The sequence below is a fragment of the Cannabis sativa genome, chromosome 4 (genome assembly GCF_029168945.1).
Source record: "Cannabis sativa cultivar Pink pepper isolate KNU-18-1 chromosome 4, ASM2916894v1, whole genome shotgun sequence".
In the NCBI taxonomy this organism is placed as follows: Eukaryota; Viridiplantae; Streptophyta; class Magnoliopsida; order Rosales; family Cannabaceae; genus Cannabis; species Cannabis sativa.
In genome coordinates, this window is record NC_083604.1 from 74,602,008 (window position 1) to 74,623,119 (window position 21,112).

At 33.9% G+C, this 21,112-nt stretch overlaps 1 protein-coding gene across 1 annotated transcript; it reads right to left on the minus strand.

The window, feature by feature from the left end:
• Window positions 1-4,256: 4,256 nt before the first annotated feature.
• Window positions 4,257-5,240, minus strand: LOC115713759 (uncharacterized). Its single transcript, XM_030642240.2, has one exon. It carries the CDS (start codon window positions 5,238-5,240, stop codon window positions 4,257-4,259), a length of 984 nt encoding a protein of 327 aa, XP_030498100.2.
• Window positions 5,241-21,112: the final 15,872 nt, after the last annotated feature.

Sequence of the window (21,112 nt, forward strand, 5' to 3'; positions counted from 1 at the left end):
GGTCCTGAGTCCAGGTCCGGGTCTGGGATCCCGGGTTCGGGCTCAGGGTGCGGGATCCGAGTTTGGGTCCGTGTCCGGGTCTGGACCGGGCCCGGGGTCGGGGACGAGGTCCGGGGTTCGACGTCCGGGGTCCTGGTGCGAGTCGGAAATTGGTGTTGACACCAAATCTTTTGTAAATATTACAAGTTAATACAGACCATTTATTATGTATTAAATAATACAACATACATTGTATTAAAAAATTTGGTCGTAATAATTAATACAATACATTGCTTAATCCAAACATAGTGTTATTTATCATTTAATACAATACGACCCTTATACGGCATACTAAACGAGCCCTTAAGGTGGTTAAAAATGCGTTCTAAATTATTAAGATTGTTATATTTAAATTTATTCAATTTTATTATTGTTTATATACTAAAATATATTTGATATCTATCAAATTATGCCCTTCTAACTTGACATATACTAAATCATTCTATTGAATTTTCATCTATTTTAGACTTTTTTCACTAAAATTAAAAAAAAAAAATTCTTAAATCTAACAATATTTAACGACTTTAAAAATTCAAGAAGTATAATTTAGTATAAAGTTCAGAGCAAATATCCTAATTAACCTTATTATTATTAGGGTAAATAGTGGCATAAGTACCCAAAATTTTAAGTTTGTAAGCGGTATAAACCCAATGATTTTTTTAGTGGCATAAGTACACAATGTTTATAAAACTGTAATTTTCTTCCAGTTTTATCAGTATAGACTCTGTTATTGTCTTAAACAGGACACATATAAGACTCAAATTTTAGATTAATTGGTCTGGACGAAAAAAATGTAGTATCAATTACTTCCAAATCTTTTTTTAATAAATTTAAAACGGAGCCTGTACTGACAAAAATAGAGAAAAATTACTATTTTACAAACATTGGGTACTTATGTCACTAAAAAAAATTATTAAGTTTATGCTGTTTACAAACTCAAAACTTTGGTACCTGCTATTTACCCTTATTATTATTACTAGGGAAATTTACAAGGTATACTAACTTTTGCTATTTTTTTACAAAAATACTGCCAGGCGGTATTTTTTACTTTTTTACTGTGTTTTTTATAAGTTTCATACTGCAGTATTCGGTGTTAAGTTTTCACTGGTGTTCTACAAGTGTTTTACTGGTGTTCTACTGTTGTTTTGAGTTGTTCTGCTTTGTGTTTTACTGGTGTTTTATAAAAACACAATATTTTTGAAAAGATTTCCGTGTGACTGTATTTTTGTAAAAGTTAACCCAAATTCCTTTTTTGTAAGTTTCCCTATTACTATTCCAAATTCCAACTGTTCTATGAATGAGCCCAGCTCAGAAAAGGCTTGGGCTCTTCTAACTATGAATCTTTAGCTTTGGGCTAAGATTTGAGACCATATATTTTTGTTGGATTGCTGCTTAAGTAAGCCCAAATAATATGGAGAGCTTTGTCTATTTGTTTTAGACCATAATACAACTTTTTAAAGTTCTCACTTCATCCATTTACCAAAATTCTTATAGATGTATTTCAAGTTGAAAAGATGTAGACACAATAGTACAGCTATTGTTAATTGAATTTAAGTGATCACTTAACTACAAGAGCAATAGGAAAATCATAGTATAAGAACTAGCTAGAGTTTGAACCATTACTAAGTTTCAATAGTAATTGGCTGCCTTGTTTACCCGATCATTTAACTCATAATTTTTTTAAGTGTAAGGCACTGTGTAGATATTTTTCTTTTTCTTTCCCATTACATTACTTTCACTCTATATATACTTTGGTCCTAAGGCAAAGGAAGTATATAATATTTAATATATGCAGGGTCGGCCCTAAGGCGGGCTAAGAGCCCACGCTTATGCTCACTCATTTTAAGGGCCAAATAAAAAAAATATACTTATTTTTTTTTATAATTTTATAATAATGGCTAATTTTTTATTTTGTATTTTTAACTTATATGACCTATTTTAACTTAGGCAGGCCCTAAATATATGTTTACATGCACATATAGGTGTCAATAATCAAATAGAGTTGGGGCTTCATATAAAAAAAAGAATTTCTAGACAAAAAAAATTAATATGTATTATTATCTTTTTTATTTTTACAGATTTATTTTAATTTTTTTCAATAAAGTAATATTAAAACAACATCATTCAAATATAAACAGCATGAAAACTAAAAAGAATATTGAAAAAACTGTTCATCGTTATTTTTGTAATTTTTTTTTGTATAGTTTTCAAGTATTTATGAAAATAAATGATTGGAAAAGTTACAACATGGAATAAAAATAAATGGGCCATAACGATAAGGGACATCTTATTGTGGTGTAAAAATAAAGAAGGTAGTTGGTAGGAATATATGTTGTTGATCATCAAACATTCCAACTCCCGTGTTTAACGATGGAGTAAATATGTATGCATAATATGTTGGATTAAAAATTCTATGTGGGCACATATTTATAATGTATATGCTATTATAAAGTTTGATACAAAATTAAGTGACCAATTATGTTATGTTTATCAAAAGAGGTATTAAATTGTCATGGAAATAATGTGTAGATACCATAAGTTAATTTATAATTTGTTGAGGGGCCAAATTATAAATACCCAAAACTCATTCTAAGATGAGTCTATAAATAGGTAGTGGTCCTCAAGAAACACCAAGTTTCTGTATTCTCTCCTTCCCATCAGAGAAAATACTTTAGAAAATAGTGTATTCTTGGAAGATCAAAACTTTCTCTGCAATCTCCAACAATGACTTCAGGTTAGTGCTTCCACTCATATTTTATCATATTCTTCTTCTTTAATTTAGCAAATGTTATTTATGATTTAAGGCTTTCTATATTGAAGCACTCTAGGGAATATGTTTAGATCTGTGATTTATATATTTCTTAAGTGTTTTATAAAGGGAAATTTGAATTAATATGCTTAAATTACTTAATAATTTTTCCCCTAAATGCAAAGTTAATAAAATTGGTCATATATGACCACTTTACCAATTTTCCTAAACTATCCCTCTCATTTGAAACCCTCTCTCTTCCTCTCTCTTCGTCTCTCTCAGCCGAACAAACCCAACACCCAAAACAACCCATTTCAGCCACCACGGTTAGCACACAGCCCAACTCGCAACCCACTCCGACGAACTCGCAACCCATCTCAGCCCCCTTCTCTCTTCATCTCTTTCTAACCGAAAAAAAACCAGGTCCGATGGTCGGACCATTGGGTCCGATGGGGTCCGACCAATCGGACCCAATGGTCCGACCATCGGACCTTCTCTCTTCATCTCTTTCTAACCGAAAAGAAAAAAAAACCCACCGGGTCCGATGGTCGGACCATGGGTCCGACCATCGGACCTGGTGGGTTTTTTTTTCGGTTAGAAAGAGATGAAGAGAGAAGGGGGCTGAGATGGGTTGCGAGTTCGTCGGAGTGGGTTGCGAGTTCGTCGGAGTGGGTTGCGAGTTGGGCTGTGTGCTAACCGTGGTGGCTGGGTTGTTTTGGGTGTTGGGTTTGTTCGGCTGAGAGAGACGAAGAGAGAGGAAGAGAGAGGGTTTCAAATGAGAGGGATAGTTTAGGAAAATTGGTAAAGTGGTCATATATGACCAATTTTACTAACTTTGCATTTAGGGGAAAAATTATTAGGTAATTTAAGCATATTAATTCAAATTTCCCTTTATAAATCCTAACAAGTGGTATCAGAGCCGTCTTTATTGAATTAATTGAAGACTGATGATTTGGTTTATGAAATTTTGAGATTTTGAAAATTAGGGTTTTGATTTTTTCTATGAATAATATTGTGCCTTAATATTTTAGGTTTTAATTTCAATGTATATATGTATATTGAATTTTTGGTTGATATTCGGTGTGAAAAAATTTTGATTTATGAATGATTGAATACGGTTTTTTCATATTGATAATGGCTTGAGGACTTTTACAGTTTGGTATCTGTATATTGGGTATTCGTGGCTGGTATATTTTTTTACTACGGTTAAATTCCAGTAATTGATTAAGATATATACATATATAACCTCTTTATGTATGTGACCTTTCATTGATTGTATCAGCAAGACCATAAGGTCATATATATATTTTTTTTGTCTTATATACTGTAGTTAGTATATGTATATATATGCTTCGACTGGCAATTTTTTTTTTTACTTCACAGTGGCTACCATATGGTTTTATATATATTAATCTTTTTTTTTTTTGAAAATAAAGCGTATATATATATATTAGAAGGAAACAAATAGTTAGACTTCACGGTCATTACAGAAAATATTACTCGAAATAGTAGAGACTTCTACCATACCAGAAATATTGTTGGCAAACACCCACTTGGCCACATTATGGGCCGCCAAATTACAGTTTCTAGAAATATAAGAAAAATTACAACAAGTGAAAGAATTAGAGAGATGTTTGCATTGTCTTGCGTAGTTCTCAAGCTGCCAAAATGATTCGTCACCCTTTAGGTTCTTGATCACCATCTTAGAATCACTCTCCACCATAACAAAAGGGTGATGCATAGTGGCCGCCGTCTCCAAAGCTAACATACAAGCCGCCGCTTCCCCAATAAGAGAATCAGTGAAGTGAAGTTTGTTAGTCGCCACCCACAAAATCGATTCCGTATGATCTCTGGCAATTGCCACCACACACATGGATTCCGCCCCGACTCTGACATCGCAGTTGATCTTGACCCAATCCTCAGGCGGGGGGGACCAACCCCGAGTATCAGCAACCTGTCGAGACTTGAGCAAACTGGATCCATAATCAGCGTAACAATAATTTATAGAATCAATGTAATGTTCCAAGCTACCCATATTGTTATTATGAACCTTGTCGTTTCGAGCCCTCCAAATCGTGTCAACCACGATAGAAGCATAAAGGAATAAATCATCTGTATCCACTCCTCTGGTCCTAAGGTTCCATAGAAAACTAACCCAGTCCCACATACGGGCCCCAGATTCCACAACAGGCATAACTCCCCAAGGGGAAGATCTCCAAAGGTGAGACGTCAGATCGCAATAGAGAAATAAATGCTCCATAGTTTCGTCACCATTACCACAAAAGGGGCAGGTGGTTTCATTAATACCCATTCTCTTAGAAAGGATAGCCCTAACAGGTAGCGCATTCGAGAGGATACTCCACCAAAGGACTTTGTGACGCTCCAGAACTTTTGAACTCCACAGCTTGTTCCAAAGGTTCGGAGCTACATTACACAACGGAGCCCGTCTCATAGCTTGGATAAGATAGGCCGATTTGGTAGAGAATCGACCATTAGAGTTCTTTGTCCAGATCCATCTATCCCTACCCTGACCACTCGGTTTACCGCCCCTCAAGATAGTATAAACTGTTTCCCCTCAAGATAATATTAATCATTAATGGTATGATATGATTATACGATTATTTGTCGGTAATATATATTCATGATATATGGAGGAGACTCATGATATATATTTGAAAAGCCCAGCCCAATACTTCATACTGATATACATGTTTTGCCTATATTGATTTTATTTGTTGTGGCTTGAGATGTATATAAATAACTTCACTTTTATATACATTTTTATTCATGCATGGTTTTAGTGAAGTTAAAACTTTAGATTTTATTTATTGATTCGCTCATAATTTAGTTAAGATGACTTCAGAGAGTTTCATATATATAGTGAATTCATTTATTTTATCTGTGGATGGTAATATATGAAATTTTGTATTGATCTTATGATATATATATATTGTTGTATGCCTCTTAAGATCATATATATTTTGGTTTAAACAATTTAATTCAAATTTTGGTGTTGGTTTATGACTAATATTTTGAGTAAATTAATTGAAACAATATGTCGCCAAAGTGACCTCTTTTGTGTAGATTAATTTATTTAAATATTAGGATAGTTGTGTGTTTGTAATTGATGCTTATATTGACTAGCCCAAAGGTAAGTGAATATTTCGCTAAATTTCAAACATACCTGTGGCAATAAATGTGTGACAATTATAAGATATTTTGTGTGAGCAATACGTTAGTCCAAAGATTAACCTATTGTTTGGCACAGTTTTTATTGTCAATATTTGATTGCTACACCAAGAGTACCGCTTACAGTTAATATTACTGTCCAAAGACTTGATATTAATGTGTGTTTGGTATCTTGAGATAGGATTAACCAATTTTTGAATTTATTGTTTAATTATGCATATTAATGTGAGCTTGTTTTATTTGTTGTATATTCAGCTTCTGCTGCCTCAATATCTGCTAATATTAATTCTATTCCTATGCTTAATGAGACCAATTTCAAGGATTGGAAAAGGAACTTACTTATAGTTCTGGGATGTATGGATTTAGATCATGCACTAAGGAATGAACAACCTGCACCTCTCACTAAGGAAAGTTCCCATGATGATAAAAGGGAATTTTGAGAGGTGGGATCGTTCAAATCGCATGAGTCTAATGATTATGAAACACTACATTCATGAAGCCTTTTGGGGCACAGAATCCAAAGGGGTTACTAGGCTAAGAATTTCCTTGAACAAATTGAGGAACGTTTTGCTAAAAACGATAAGGTTGAAATGACAACACTTCTTGGTTCTTTAATGAACATGAAGTATAAGGGTCAAGGAAATGTAAGGGATTACATTATAGAAATGCATCATATTGTCTCAAGATTAAGGACACTTAAGATTGAGCTTTCGGATGATGTACTTGTACTCATGGTTTTGTTAACGCTTCCTCCACAGTTTAACCAATTTAAAATTAGTTACAACTGTCAAAAAGAGAAATGGACTCTCAACAAGCTTATTTCTCATTGTGTGCAAGAGGAAGAAAGGTTAAAAAAGGACAAAACTGAAAGTGCTCACTTGGCCACTACCGCTAAGGATAAGGGCAAGAAAAAGAAATTTGAGAATGAAGCTGCTAAGGGTCCAGTTCAAAAGAAACAACAACAGGATTCTAAGGGTTGTTTCTTTTGTAACCAACCTGGACATGTGAAGAAAGATTGTGCCAAATATCATGCATGGCGTGTAAAGAAAGGTATTAATCTTGCTTTGGTCTGTTCTGAGGTTAATTTAGTTTCAGTACCTAGAAACACTTGGTGGATAGATTCTGGTGCTACTACTCACATAAGTGTTTCTATGCAGGGTTGCCTGAGCTACCGAAAGCCAAGTGATGGTGAAAGATACATCTTTGTGGGCGATGGACAATCGGTAGAAGTGGAAGCAATTGGGCATTTTAGATTGTTATTAGGAACTGTTTTTTATTTGGATTTGAAAGACACTTTTGTTGTGCCGTCTTTTAGACGAAATTTAGTTTCTGTTTCTTTGTTGGACAAATTTGGATATTGTTGTTCATTTGGAAACAATCAGTTTACTTTGTCTTTAAATTCAAATATTATTGGAACTGGTTATTTGAATACTTATGACAATCTTTATTTGCTAGAAACAATTGCATCCTATAATGAAACCTTGCATGTGGAATCACGTGGTACTAACGTAAATTAAATAAAGAAAATTCAGCGTCATTTATGGCATAAACGCTTAGGTCATATCTCAAGAGGTAGAATTGAGCGTCTTGTGTCTGATGACATTTTAGAGTCTCTTGACTCTCACAGATTTCAATGTCTGTGTAGATTGTATCAAAGGAAACCAGACCAAAACTAAGAGATTAGGTGCCAATAGAGATTAGGTCCCTCTGGGGAGATGCATTAAAGACAACAACTTACATTCTGAATAGAGTACCAAGTAAAGCAGTTGCAAAAACACCTTATGAGCTTTGGACAGGTCGAAAGCCTAGTCTAAAGCATTTCCACATTTGGGGATGTCCAACTGAGGCAAGCCCTTATAGGCCACATGAAAATAAATTGGACTCCAAAACAGTTAGCAGCTACTTTATTGGTTATTCTGAGCGATCTAGGGGCTATAAGTTTTATGATCCCACTGTCAGAAATATTTTTGAGACGGGAACTGCAATACTTTTTGAGGATGTTGAATTTGGGGGGAGAAATAAGGTTAGAGACATTGCTTTTGAGGAGGAATTGAATTCAAACTCAGTTCCTACTATCATTTTAGACAATGTTCAGGATTTCACACCTGTCATTGATCAAGAAATGAATTTGGAACCTCAACAAGACAATGTTTAACAACTCCCAAATCAGGATGAGGCTATTGTTCCTGAAGAACACATTCAACACCCTCAAGAACAAGAGCCATTAAGGAGCTCCACAAGAGAGAGAAGAAATGCTATTTCAGATGATTATTTTGTATTTCTTCAAGAACATGAGGATGAAAATGGAATGATGGAAGATGATCCAATCAACTTGCATCAAGCCATGAAAAGTTCTAACTCTCAAAAGTGGATTGATGCCATGAATGAAGAGAATAAGTCTATGCAAGACAATAAAGTTTAGGAAGTTGTCCCATTATCAGAAGGTGCAAAACCAATTGGTTGCAAGTGGATACTTAAAACCAAGAAGGATGAATATGGTAATGTGGTGAGATTTAAGGCACGTCTTGTAGCAAAAGGCTATACTCAGAAACAAGGCATTGATTATACAGAGACTTTCTCCGGTTTAATCGAAAGACTGTTTTAGGATAATATTGGCACTTGTTGCTCATTTTGACCTTGAGTTACATCAGATGGATGTTAAAACAACATTTCTCAATGGCGACATTGATGAGACAATTTATATGGAGCAACCAGAAAACTTTTTGGTTGGTGACCCAAAGAATGTGGTTTGCAAATTAAAGAAATCCATCTATGGACTCAAGCAAGCTCCTCGTCAGTGGTATCACAAGTTTCATCAAGTAATTATCTCATTTGGTTTTGAGATGAATATTATTGATGATTGTGTATATCACAAGTTCAGTGGGAGTAAATACATATTTTTGGTTCTATATGTCAATGACATATTGCTTGCCACTAATGATATAGGCTTATTGCACGAAACCAAGAGATTTCTATCTAAGCAATTTGAGATGAAAGATCTTGGTGACGCCTCTTTTGTTTTAGGAATTCAAATACGTCGAGATCGTTCTCGAAGTATTCTTGGATTATCACAAAAGAGCTATATCGATAAAGTACTCAAAAGGTTTAGAATGCAAGATTGTAGACCAGGTGATACCCCTGTTGCTAAAGGAGACAAATTCAGTCTTAGACAATGCCCCAAAAGTAGCCTTGAAATTCAGGAAATGAAAAAGATTCCCTATGCATCAGTTGTAGGGAGTCTAATGTATCTTCAAGTATGTACGCGTCCAGATATTGCGTACATTGTTGGGATGTTAGGCAGATATTTAAGCAACCCTGGTATGGACCATTGGATAGCAGCCAAGAGGGTTATGAGGTATCTTCAGAGAACAAAAGATTACATGCTCACATACAGGAAGTCAGATCATTTGGAGGTTGTAGGGTATTCTGATTCTGATTTCGCTGGATGCCAAGATAGCAGAAGGTCTACATCTAGCTACATTTTCTTGTTAGCTGGAGGAGCTATATCCTGGAAAAGTGTCAAACAGACACTTGTAGCTTCTTCCACTATGGCAACTGAATTCGTAGCGTGTTATGAGGCATCAAATCAGGGAATACGATTGAGAAACTTTGTCACTAGGCTGCGTATTTTGGAGAATGTTGAAAGACCACTTAAGATATTTTGTGACAATAAATCAGCAGTGCTGTATTCCAACAACAATAGGAGCTCATCCAAGTCAAAGCATATTGACATAAAGTTCCTAGTTGTGAAAGAAAGAGTGCAGAGTGGACTGATTTCCATAGAGCATATTGGGACAAACTCCATGATAGCGTATCCACTCACAAAAGGATTACCACCCAAGGTCTTTCATGAGCACACTGCTCATATGGGTGTAGTATTACTTGAGGATATCATGATTTAGTGGGAGTTTGTATTTTCTTTGCTTTATGTTTGTTTAAGACATTTATGTATTTGGTTATTTTCTGATTAGAAATAAAGTTTTCAGTTTATTCACTCTGTTTTGTTATGTTAAAGTCTGACCTCACTTTGGTTTAAGGAGGACCAGTTGGAAATAGGCATGTTCGGTTCACATTGCATGTAATTTCCATGCTATACATCCATGATTGATCTATGTCATTTGGCTATATTTGTGTATGTGACCATTGATGGGTTTAGTCATGATTGATATGACGAAAATCGCTTTGATCCTATATGGGTATAGTTGATGGATGAGATTGTTGTGAATACCTTTACATAATAGCAAATTTTGAGCTCATAAGGTTATACATTTATCAGGTAACATATGTTGCCCAAGTGGGAGATTGTTGGATTAAAAATTCTATGTGGGCACATATGTATAATGTATATGCTATTATAAAGTGTGATACAAAATTAAGTGACCAATTATGTTATGTGTATCACAAGGGTATTAAATTGTCATGGAAATAATGTGTAGATACCATAAGTTAATTTATAATTTGTTGAGGGGCCAAATTATAAATACCCAAAACTCATTCTAAGATGAGTCTATAAATAGGTAGTGGTCCCCAAGAAACACCAGGGTTTCTGTATTCTCTCCTTCCCCATCAGAGAAAATACTTTAGAAAATAGTGCATTCTTGGAAGATCAAAACCTTTTCTGCAATCTCCAACAATGACTTCAGGTTAGTGCTTCCGCTCATATTTTATCATCTTCTTCTTCTTTAATTTAGCAAATGTTATTTATGATTTAGGGTTTTCTATATTGAAGCACTGTAGGGAATATGTTTAGATCTGTGATTTATATATTTCTTAAGTGTTTTATAAATCCTAACATAATATTCTATAGTTTTTAATTAACACAATTATTACTTAATATACTAGCTTGATTTCTTTCAAAAAAAATAATATACTAGCTTTATGTTTGGTAATTGGTAGGAGGGAGAGAGTAGAATCCATGGGGAGTTTTTTTTTTAATAATCAATTTTATTATTGAGAGAGTCAAATAATGGTTATTAAACAAGGTAGAATTTCTTCCCACCTAAAAATCTTGTTTTTAATCTGTAGTGCATATCATACTCATCATGCTACGATATTATCATTTTGCATAACATGTTGAAGACATACACTCAGAAAGATAGATAATAAGAACCTAAAAGATCTAACAACAGTCTCACTCAGAGACACCCTCGAAAAAAGAATGGATAGAAATTAAAATACCTTTAAAATCACTCCCTAAACAAGAAACAAAAACCTAGCGACGAACAATTCTAGACGGGTCGAAGGAGATGGTCTAAGCTGAAGGTGAGGAGCTTGTGCTCATGAGAAATAACATCGATGGAGAGTCTTTATCCTTTGTGTTATTTGATAGTTGTTGAGTAAATAAATATTGAAAAATTTACATAATAGATTAAAAATTTTAAAAAATATATAAAAGATATATTAATACGATTTTTTTTTTTTATTTTCACACTTAATAATTTTATAATTTATTTATAGTTGTTATGATGTTATATATTTTTATGGTTACTTTTTGTTGGTTTATAAATTATTTATAATTACCGTGATGTTGATTTGTCGTTGTGTTTTAGTTGTTTTCTTGCTTTTTCTGATAAAATATATTTTTATAATTTTACAACTTTACAAATATATATTTGTAAATAAAAATTTTAAGTGGTAGAAATTATAAATAAAATAAAAAATTGGTATTTCTAAAATTTCCCATAAATATTAAAATTATAATTTTATTATTTTTACATTTATATATTATTTTGAAAAGATAGAAAAGACATTTTGTTTAACTTTTTGTCTTTTTTTTTTTTGGAATTCTCCCATTTTGGAGGGATAAAAAATTAACACTATGTTTGGTAGGAGGGGGAGATGGGTGGATAGAGAGGGGTGGAGGGAGAGTGATGGAATGAGAGACTAAATCACTTGTTTGGCAAGAGGGAGAGGAGGGAGACATTTTTCCTCCAAACCCTCAAAATTAAATCCTTCCAAATTTGGAAGGATTGTAAAAAAAGACAAAATACATTTTGCAAAATACAATAACTACCCTTAAAAAATAATAAAATTTTATTTTTAAAATGACAATTTTGTAATTTTACTAATTAATTTTTTCTACATCCTTCTCACACCTCACACCTCACACCTAATACCAAATAATACAAAGGAGATTAACAATCCTCTCCATCCCTCTTACTTCCCATCCTCTCTAACCTCTCTATCCATCCCACTCTCTCACTCCATACCAAATAAAGGATTTAATCAATCCCTTTATTCTCCTCCATCACTCTCTCCACTCTACCAAACTTATATGAGTATAGCTGTTATTTCAATATATATTCCAACTTTTTTTAAAGGAAAAAAAAAAAACAAACTTGAATGCCACGGGTTGAATGATAGGAGCAAGGGAAAAGCATATATCAATAGAGAAATTTGAATTTATATCCATCTTTTATACCTAAATTAATTTTTTAAACTAATAATTATAACTATTGAAAAAATATGATCACTTTTCCCTAAACCCTAAAATACCCCTCATATTATTCTCAACCATCTCTCTCTTCCTCCTTTCTCTCTCAAAGCAAACCCAAAACAAAACTAAAGCACCACCCAAATCCAACCGAACCATGGCGTTCCACCCAAAACGCCGATCGAGCACCACCCACGGTTAACCACCGCACCCATCCATGCTAGACCGCACCCACACTAGACCGCACCCACCCACTGACGATAGACCGCACCCACCCACTCTTGACCGCCCCCACCCATTCTTGACCGACCGAACCCGTTGTGACCACCACGGAGATCCACGAAGGGATCTCGATCTCCACCGAACTAGGAAAACCATCGGGCCCATCGGACCCACGAACAAATTTGCCCAATCAAGAGCATCGGGCCGTACCATCGGGCCAACTATCGGGCATCGGACCCATGAACAGATTTTGCCCAATTAAGGGCATCGGGCCCTACCATCGGGCCATACCATCGGGCCCGACTATCGGGCCCATCGGACCCATGAACAGATTTTTGCCCAATTAAGGGCATCGGGCCACACCATCGGGCCCGACCATCGGACCCATCGGACCATATGGAATTTTCACCGTTTTGGCACATCATCCACTACCATCGGGCCCAACCATCGGGCCCCATCGGGCCTTCATCTTCTTTGATGAAAATACACTAAATCACACCCTAAAAATCACACAACCTAAATCTATCAAGAAAAAACATTTTCACCCTAAATCAACAATTAAAAAATGAAAAATACCATGAAAAATGAAAAATACCGTGGGTGCGGAGTGTGGGTGCGGTCTAGCGTGGGTGGGTGCAGTGGTTAACCGTGGGTGGTGCTCGATCGGCGTTTTGGGTGGAACGCCGGTGGTTCGGTTGGATTTGGGTGGTGCTTTCTTAGTTTGGTTTTGGGTTTGCTTTGAGAGAGAAAGGAGGAAGAGAGAGATGGTTGAGAATAATAAGAGGGGTATTTTAGGGTTTAGTGAAAAGTGATCATATTTTTTTAATAGTTATAATTATTAGTTTAAAAAATTAATCTAAGTATAAAAGATGGATATAAATTCAAATTTCCCTATCAATATTAATCTTCCCATATATTCCTTTAAAATTAAAAGTGATAATTATTATTCCCATTCAGAATTATGATTGATAAAAGTTCTCGCAATTGCTTTGCTAGTACATTCTAAACAAGTGAGTGTAATGTGGGACCTATTTAAAATTGCATTTTTTTTTATTTGAAATAGTTCTATTACATTTTTATTTTTCAAAGTTCTATAATATTTTTATTTTTAAAAAATATTGTATATAAATACAATAATAATGATAAAAAGTTATAGCCTGCTATATATTTATTTATTTACTTTTTGGAAGCTATATTTTTAGAGTTATCAAACAAAGATATATGTAGAAAATTTATATAGGTTGACATTTATATATAGTAAATCTCAATATAATTTTTTTTAATAAATTTGGGCTAATAAGTAATTTTTCATCTTGAACTTTGACATGTATCAAATCGTGCCTTCTAAATTTTTTTGGCCATTAAAAATTCCCCCCAAACTATTGAGATTGTTAAATTTAAGGATTTTTGTCTAATTTCATTCAATTTTACTGTTTCAATGATTGTTTATGAACTAAACCATGTTCCCCAGACTTTGATATCTATCAAATCATGCCCCTCAAACTTTGATATGTGCTAAATCATGTCCCTTAAACTTTCATCCATGTTAGAATTTTTTACTAAAATTAGACAAAAATCCTTAAATCTAACAATCTCAATAGTTCAGTGAGAATTTTTAACGACCAAAAAAGTTCAAGAAACATGATTTGATACATGTCAAAGTTCGGGGGAAAAAATTACTAATTAGCCATAAATCTGCTATCATAGTAAGAAGCATTATAATTAAAATTGTATTATAAAATATCATAGTAAAAAAAAATAACGAAATGAAACTCTCAAATTTTCATCAATTAATTAACTACATTTGCTCTTTCTTTTAATTTATTAATCTTTTTTTACTAATTAGGATTTTTGCCCTGAACTTTAACATGTATCAAATTATGCCCTTTGAATTTTTAAGATCATTAAAAATGCCCCCTGAACTATTGAGATTGTTGCATTTAAGGACTTTTATCTAATTTCATTCAATTTTACTATTTCAATGATTGTTTATGTACTAAAACATGCTCTCTAAAATTTGATATCTACCAAATCATGCCTCTCAAACTTTGACATATGTACTAAATCATGCCCCTTGAATTTTCATCCATATTAGACTTTTTTACTAAAATTAGAAAAAAGTCCTTAAACGTGTGTTATTTTTAGAATTAATAAATGGATAGTTATCTTGGGTACTGACATACTTACAAAAATTACGACCTCAGAGATTATTACCGCTGATTTTTAAAGTTAGGGACTTATCTACACCAAACATAAGTTTATTCATAAATGTCTCTTAATAAATTGATGAGAAGATGGATTTTATTTACTTCAAACATTGGCAATATTTATGCCCATTTCTCTTATACATTTAATATTATTGGTACAAAATTGAAGTTGAACACAACTTTTCACCCTCAGACGGATAGTGTAACACCCTACTGGTTTACGTGTAATATTGTGATTTTAACTTAATTGTGCAGCTCGTTGCTAATCAACGAATTTTTAAGAAAATCATGATTATTTAAAATTTTATTTAATTACAAATAAATACCAAAATAATAACATATATATAATCAGGATCCCATTTACAAAATATTTACAAAAGTTTCATAGTGCATAGTACAAAAGTTATCACCTAGCGACTAAACAAAATACACTCAGCTGTTCTAAAGACCGTACGCTCCAAGTCTAATCGCCCCGACATGTACAATTTTCATCCGCTCGCTCTCACGGCTGCTCCACCCAAGTCTTGCCCTTACATACACATGCAATCAATAACTGTGAGTTGACAGACTCAGTAAGAAAAGTATAATCATAAACATAAATATATATTCAGACTGCAACCAGGCGCCCATGCACCTAATCACAATCTACAGTCAGGAACGTTCTCGACAAAGTATGACTAACTACGAATCTAGTCTATATTCAGTACTCTAGTCGTATTGATGTGGTAGCAGTTAGTTCATACTATCTGATAGCCTAGCATATATCTGTTAGCATCTCTATGCAACTCTATGTACACCTCACTGATGCCCTGATATGCGAATTTGATGGCTATAGATTTGCCTAACATATATTTGTTGGTATCTCGGTGAAATTCTATGTACACCTCACTGATACCCTGATATATGTTATTCTGACGACACCTAACATGTATACATAAATGCAACTATTATACTAATCTTACCTCATTTCCGAATTCAGATTTGCCAGTCAACCTGAATAGAACTGTCGCTCGACGATTTATGGGCTCCTAAATCACAATATTCATAAAACTGATGAGTGACACGCTAAATCACTTTTCGGGACTTAAACTTGAAACTAAAGGTTTTCTTATCGATGGATAACATGACAATACCCTAAATATCTCAATAACGGGAAAAACTAGGGTTCCCAAAACTGTCCCAACTGGCAGACCGGTTCCCCAACTGAAAGTACGGTTCAGTGGGGTTCCTGGAGACCAACTGGAATTTCGGTTCCTACAAGTACGTCTCACTAAATCGGTCGACCTGTTCAGTCCAGGAAATACCCAAAACCACCTACACACCTCAACTCGATCCCCAAACTTACAATAACTTTTAGAACACCTATTTGTACCATAATAAACATAATTCATACAATAAAACCAACCAACAATATCTGTATCAAAATTTACCATTAAAGAGCAAAGCTTGAGTTCATAAACTCAAACCTTGCTCAATCACTACCACAACCAACAAAAATAACTTAGAACAGCTTAAATAACTATAATATAACATCAAAACACAAAATCAAGTAACTCTTAAAACACAGAACCCTAAATCACAAAAACATGCAATAGAACCTATCTTGAACTTAGGAAAACAAAGGAAAGAGAGCTAAGGGATTTCCCTTAAGTTGATACACTAAAAATTCAGCTAACAATCTCTGAATTGAAGTTGAAAAAGACCAAAATTCTTGCTGCCTTCAAGAGGGTGAGAGAGAGAGAGCTAAGGAGAGAGAGCTAAAGAGAGAGAAAGTGAGTTATGTGATTTCTAATTTTGGATAAAATGAGACATTAACTTAATGTTGAGTTTATCTAACTAGAATAGGAGAATAATAATCAGATTTACTTAACATAAATAACTCACTAAGGGACAAAAACCCAAAATAGCAAAAAGACTATTTTGCCCTTGCCTAAACCATAAGGCATCCTTACCACCTAGGGGTAATTTGGTCATTTCCAAAATCTTGAGTATTTCCGATATTCTTAATGTCTAACTATATTGCCCCGTTATTACTAAAATACTAAAATGTGATTTTATTGGCCAAACGTCCCGTTCCAATGTTGCCAAGCAGAAAACATGAAAAATGTAAATTTTCATATATAGCATAAATAATACACCCTAATTTCAAATAAATTTCTATACATTCATAAATCATAATTAATAATCTAGTTCATAATTAACAAGCGGTCTTTACAGATAGAAAGTCTGAGAGGACAATACAAATACTAGAAGATTTTATTGCGAACCTATGTTATGGATGGCTTCTTACAAGATGCTATATGGTAAGAAATGTCGTTCCCCAATTCACTAGGACAAGACCGGGAAAGGAAGTATTTAGGTCCCAAGTTAGTTTAGAGGACTAATGGGACAATAGACAAGATCAACGCTCGGATGCTTGCTTTGCAAAGCAGGCAAAAACTTTATTCTGATCCTAAGCGTAAAGACATTGAATTTCAAGTGAGAGAACATGTTTTCCTGCAAGTTCATCAATGAAGGGTGTAAAGCACTTTGGGAAGAAGGGCAAGTTAAGCCCTAGGTTCATAAGGTTGGGCGGGTAGCATATCAGCTAGCCTTACCACCAACATTATCAGCTGTACATAATGTATTTCATATTTTGAAGTTGAGAAAATATGTGTTTGACCTGACTCATGTCTTGAGTTATGAAGCCCTATAACTACAGTCATATTTGTTATATGAGGAACAATTAGTTTAAATCCTCGATAGGAAGGAAAAGGTTCTTCAGAATAAGACCATAGCTTTGGTCAAAGTACTCTAGAGGAATAGCAATGTGGAGGAAGCCACCTGAGAGTTAGAGTCTAGCATGAGGGCTCAATATCCAAAAATTTTTAAGTTAGATTTTAAGGACAGAATCCTTTTAACGGGAGGATAATTGTAATGACCGCATGATTAGATTATGAATTAGTAGGACAATTAACATTAATTATTGATAATTTATGATTATGCATGATATTTGTTTTGGGTCTCATTTTTAGAAAATGAGCATTAGTATTATAATTTCTTAATTTTGGATATTTTATTAAACTCTATTATTTATGCTAAATGTGAAATTCACAATTTTTATAATTTTTGCTCAGTGACGATGGAAAATACGACGGATGGTCGCTAGAGTCACATAGATTATTAGTTTAGACCTTTGTTGAAGGGGACAATTATATATTGATATTTGGAGTATCAAGATTAGGCGGGATTATAGTTTTGGAACATTTTACCACCAAACCTATAAGTTGCTTAAGTGTGAAGTAAGGGGCAAAATTAGAATTTTGCCATTTAGTAAGACTTTATCTTTTAGTGGATTTTAGTAAAATTTTATTTCAGATTATTGCTTTAAGGATAAGATTAAATTCTTTTATTTAATTAATGAGTAAAAAAGTTAAATTAGAAGAAAAAAAAAACTAATTTCTTATCCCTTTCTCTCTCTTTCTCTTGACCTCTCTAGAAACCACACCAAACTAGACTTAGTTTAATCTCGTTATGCTCTCCTAGCTTCATTTGAAGAGGAATTGGAGTACCAAGAGCCGAGGTTAGGCTCTAGCTCCAATCTTTTAAGTTTGGAAAGTTTTCTTTTGAGTCTTAGCTTTCAAATTTGTGAATTAGGGGCTGTTTGAATATGGTTTTGTTTGAGGATGTTTTCTACAACTTAGTAGTATTGTTTAATGCTTGTTCAAGAACTCAAACTTGAGTCAACAATGGTGATTTTTGAATTCCTGCATATTTTAAGGTTTTGTTGTTTGGAACTGGTTCATTATGTTGTTATTAGGTGATCTAGAGCTTGTGTTAAAGTTTGGGGTCGATTTGGGATTGTTTTAAGGCTTTGTTGTTTTCTTCAACAAAAAATGGCAGGTCTTTTCTATGGAAACGGTCTACCATTTTTACAAGCAAAGAACCCAAAAAAATAGCTTGCCATTTTTACAGAAACGGCCTGCCCTTTTTCAAACAGTTTTCCCTGAAAGTTATTTTTCTCGTGTTTTCTCGATATTTAGGCATTGCCATACTATTTATCGATAGAAAAACTTTTAGTTTTGAATTAAGAATCCCATAAAGGTCTTAAAAAGTTGTTTACTCGTTTTACGTGATTGTGACATTGGGCCTCCGTTCAATGCATAATTTTTTATTCAGGTCGACTGACACACTTGAATTCAAAAATAAGATAAGATTAGCATAGAATATATATGTACATGTGTATGTGTATTATATGGATGCTATTTAAGTGATTCATATGTTACCAACACTAGTACGGCCGTGAAACTGAATGCATTGATATATTATATGATGTTGAAAGGGTACAATTCGATGTTACTAACACTAGTATAGTTAAGTACATAATGCATCTGGTACAACACTCAGAATTACCCGGGGTACGATTCAGCCCTACTGACACTAGTACAATAGCGATTTTTAGTGCATGTGGTACAAAGATCGTACTTTTATTAAGGATGTTCTTAATCATCTAATAAACCTTATGGATGGGTGTATGGGCTCTTGAATACAAGTCGATATTATATTATGTGTTGTATGCTTTTCTTACTAAGTTTGTCGACTCACAAATACTATTTTTGTGTGTAGGTAATGGAAAGGCTAAGGCTGAGCAGCAGTGAGTCTAGAGCTCAAGGATGATTGTACATGTCTAAATAGTTCGACCTAGAGAGTTCGGTCTCGAGACGTCTTGGGCTTTATTTTGTAGTTGTTGTGTCATATTTTGTAAAAGTGTATTTTAAATATATTTATAAATTTTAGAAGAGGAATCCCAACTTTTTGTATGAATATATATGTATATTTATAAAAGTTTAAACAAAAAATTTAAATTTGACACGTTTTTAAGAAACTCTTTGGTTAGTAAATGTGAGCACAATAATTAAAAAGTCACTATAGTATGCCTAAACAGTAGGGTGTTACAATAAGAGATTTAGACAAGTGGGGTGTTCTAAAGGACTTACTAGTGATTTGAATTTGAAGACCAGCACCATCCCCAACATGAATTTGTTCATATCTAATATATTCTTGCCTTTGTTGCAGATTATTCTCAGAGGAGATACAATGATTTGTAGAACCCAAATTCGGATGCCAAGCAGGATTAACAACAATGTTTCTAATAGCAATCATAGCCTGCATAGAAGTGGGACTTTATCGACATTATCGACACCAATCCCTAGGAATTCTATTTCGAACCGCTAATAATATTTTGAAGAAACATGACTAACTCGACCACAAATTTGGCAAGTTGGACGATTAGTAAATTGGCCTGGGAATGGAGCACTATTCACAGTATTGGTGTGATGGTAGGCCTGGGACCTATAGGATAAGGATTCCAAGTCTGTTGACGAGAAGAGCCTAGAATAAATGAGCTACAATTTGGATGGAGCAGGAGTAAATCCTGAAGATTAAGTATCAAATGAACCATATCTGGATATGTAAGCACCACGATTATGTGCAAAATTGACAAAGGGATCAGAATCAAGATCGTGGCTATGCTTTTAAAGTCAATGCTCTTGAGCAAGAAGTAACTATTCAATTTCTACAATAGTATATTTCTCATGGCGAGAGTTGATTGAGATGATAAAAATGTCATAATCTTGAGGGAGACCATTAAAGATGGTAGCAACATATGCTCTTTAGCAGAGAGATGTGGCTACTGAACCAAACTTATTAACAAGTTTCTTAATGCAGATGAGATAATCATTATTAGTCATCGATCATATAACATTTAATCTTGTTTAAGCAAAAGATGGTATTCTGGATGAATCATACTAGATTGTGCATCACGCTTAGAGAGAAACTTCATTGGCGGAGTGTAGCTGGAAGAGATGTAATTAGAGAGATCATAATCACGAATAGCAGCTAACATCTGAGGACGCCAAAGAAGAAAGTTGTTGTTGTCGAACTTGGCAGAGCATTTGTGAAAAATTAATAGAGAGATCTGCACCAGTCGTTGGAGTAGAGCCAGCCATGGACGTAGTAGAAGCAAAACTCATGATTGATTATCAGAGACAAACGACAAGAGAAAAAAAATTTGGAAAAAAAGAAAAAGAGCAACAATTACTTTGATATCATGTTAAAAAAGGATTAAAAGTAAAAAATTTAATTTATGTTATTCAATAATAAAAGGATTATAAAATATATAAATAGTTAGGATCACTTACAACTTACAATCATAGTTGTATTTAACTAGTAATAGAGAGAAATTGTTATGGGAGGTAAATTGTGAAAAAATTAGTTTAGAAGAAACTAATTGTT

Excerpts from the sequence above, each read along its gene's own strand:
- LOC115713759 (XM_030642240.2), bottom strand. The coding sequence starts at position 5,240 with ATGAGACGGGCTCCGTTGTGTAATGTAGCTCCGAACCTTTGGAACAAG.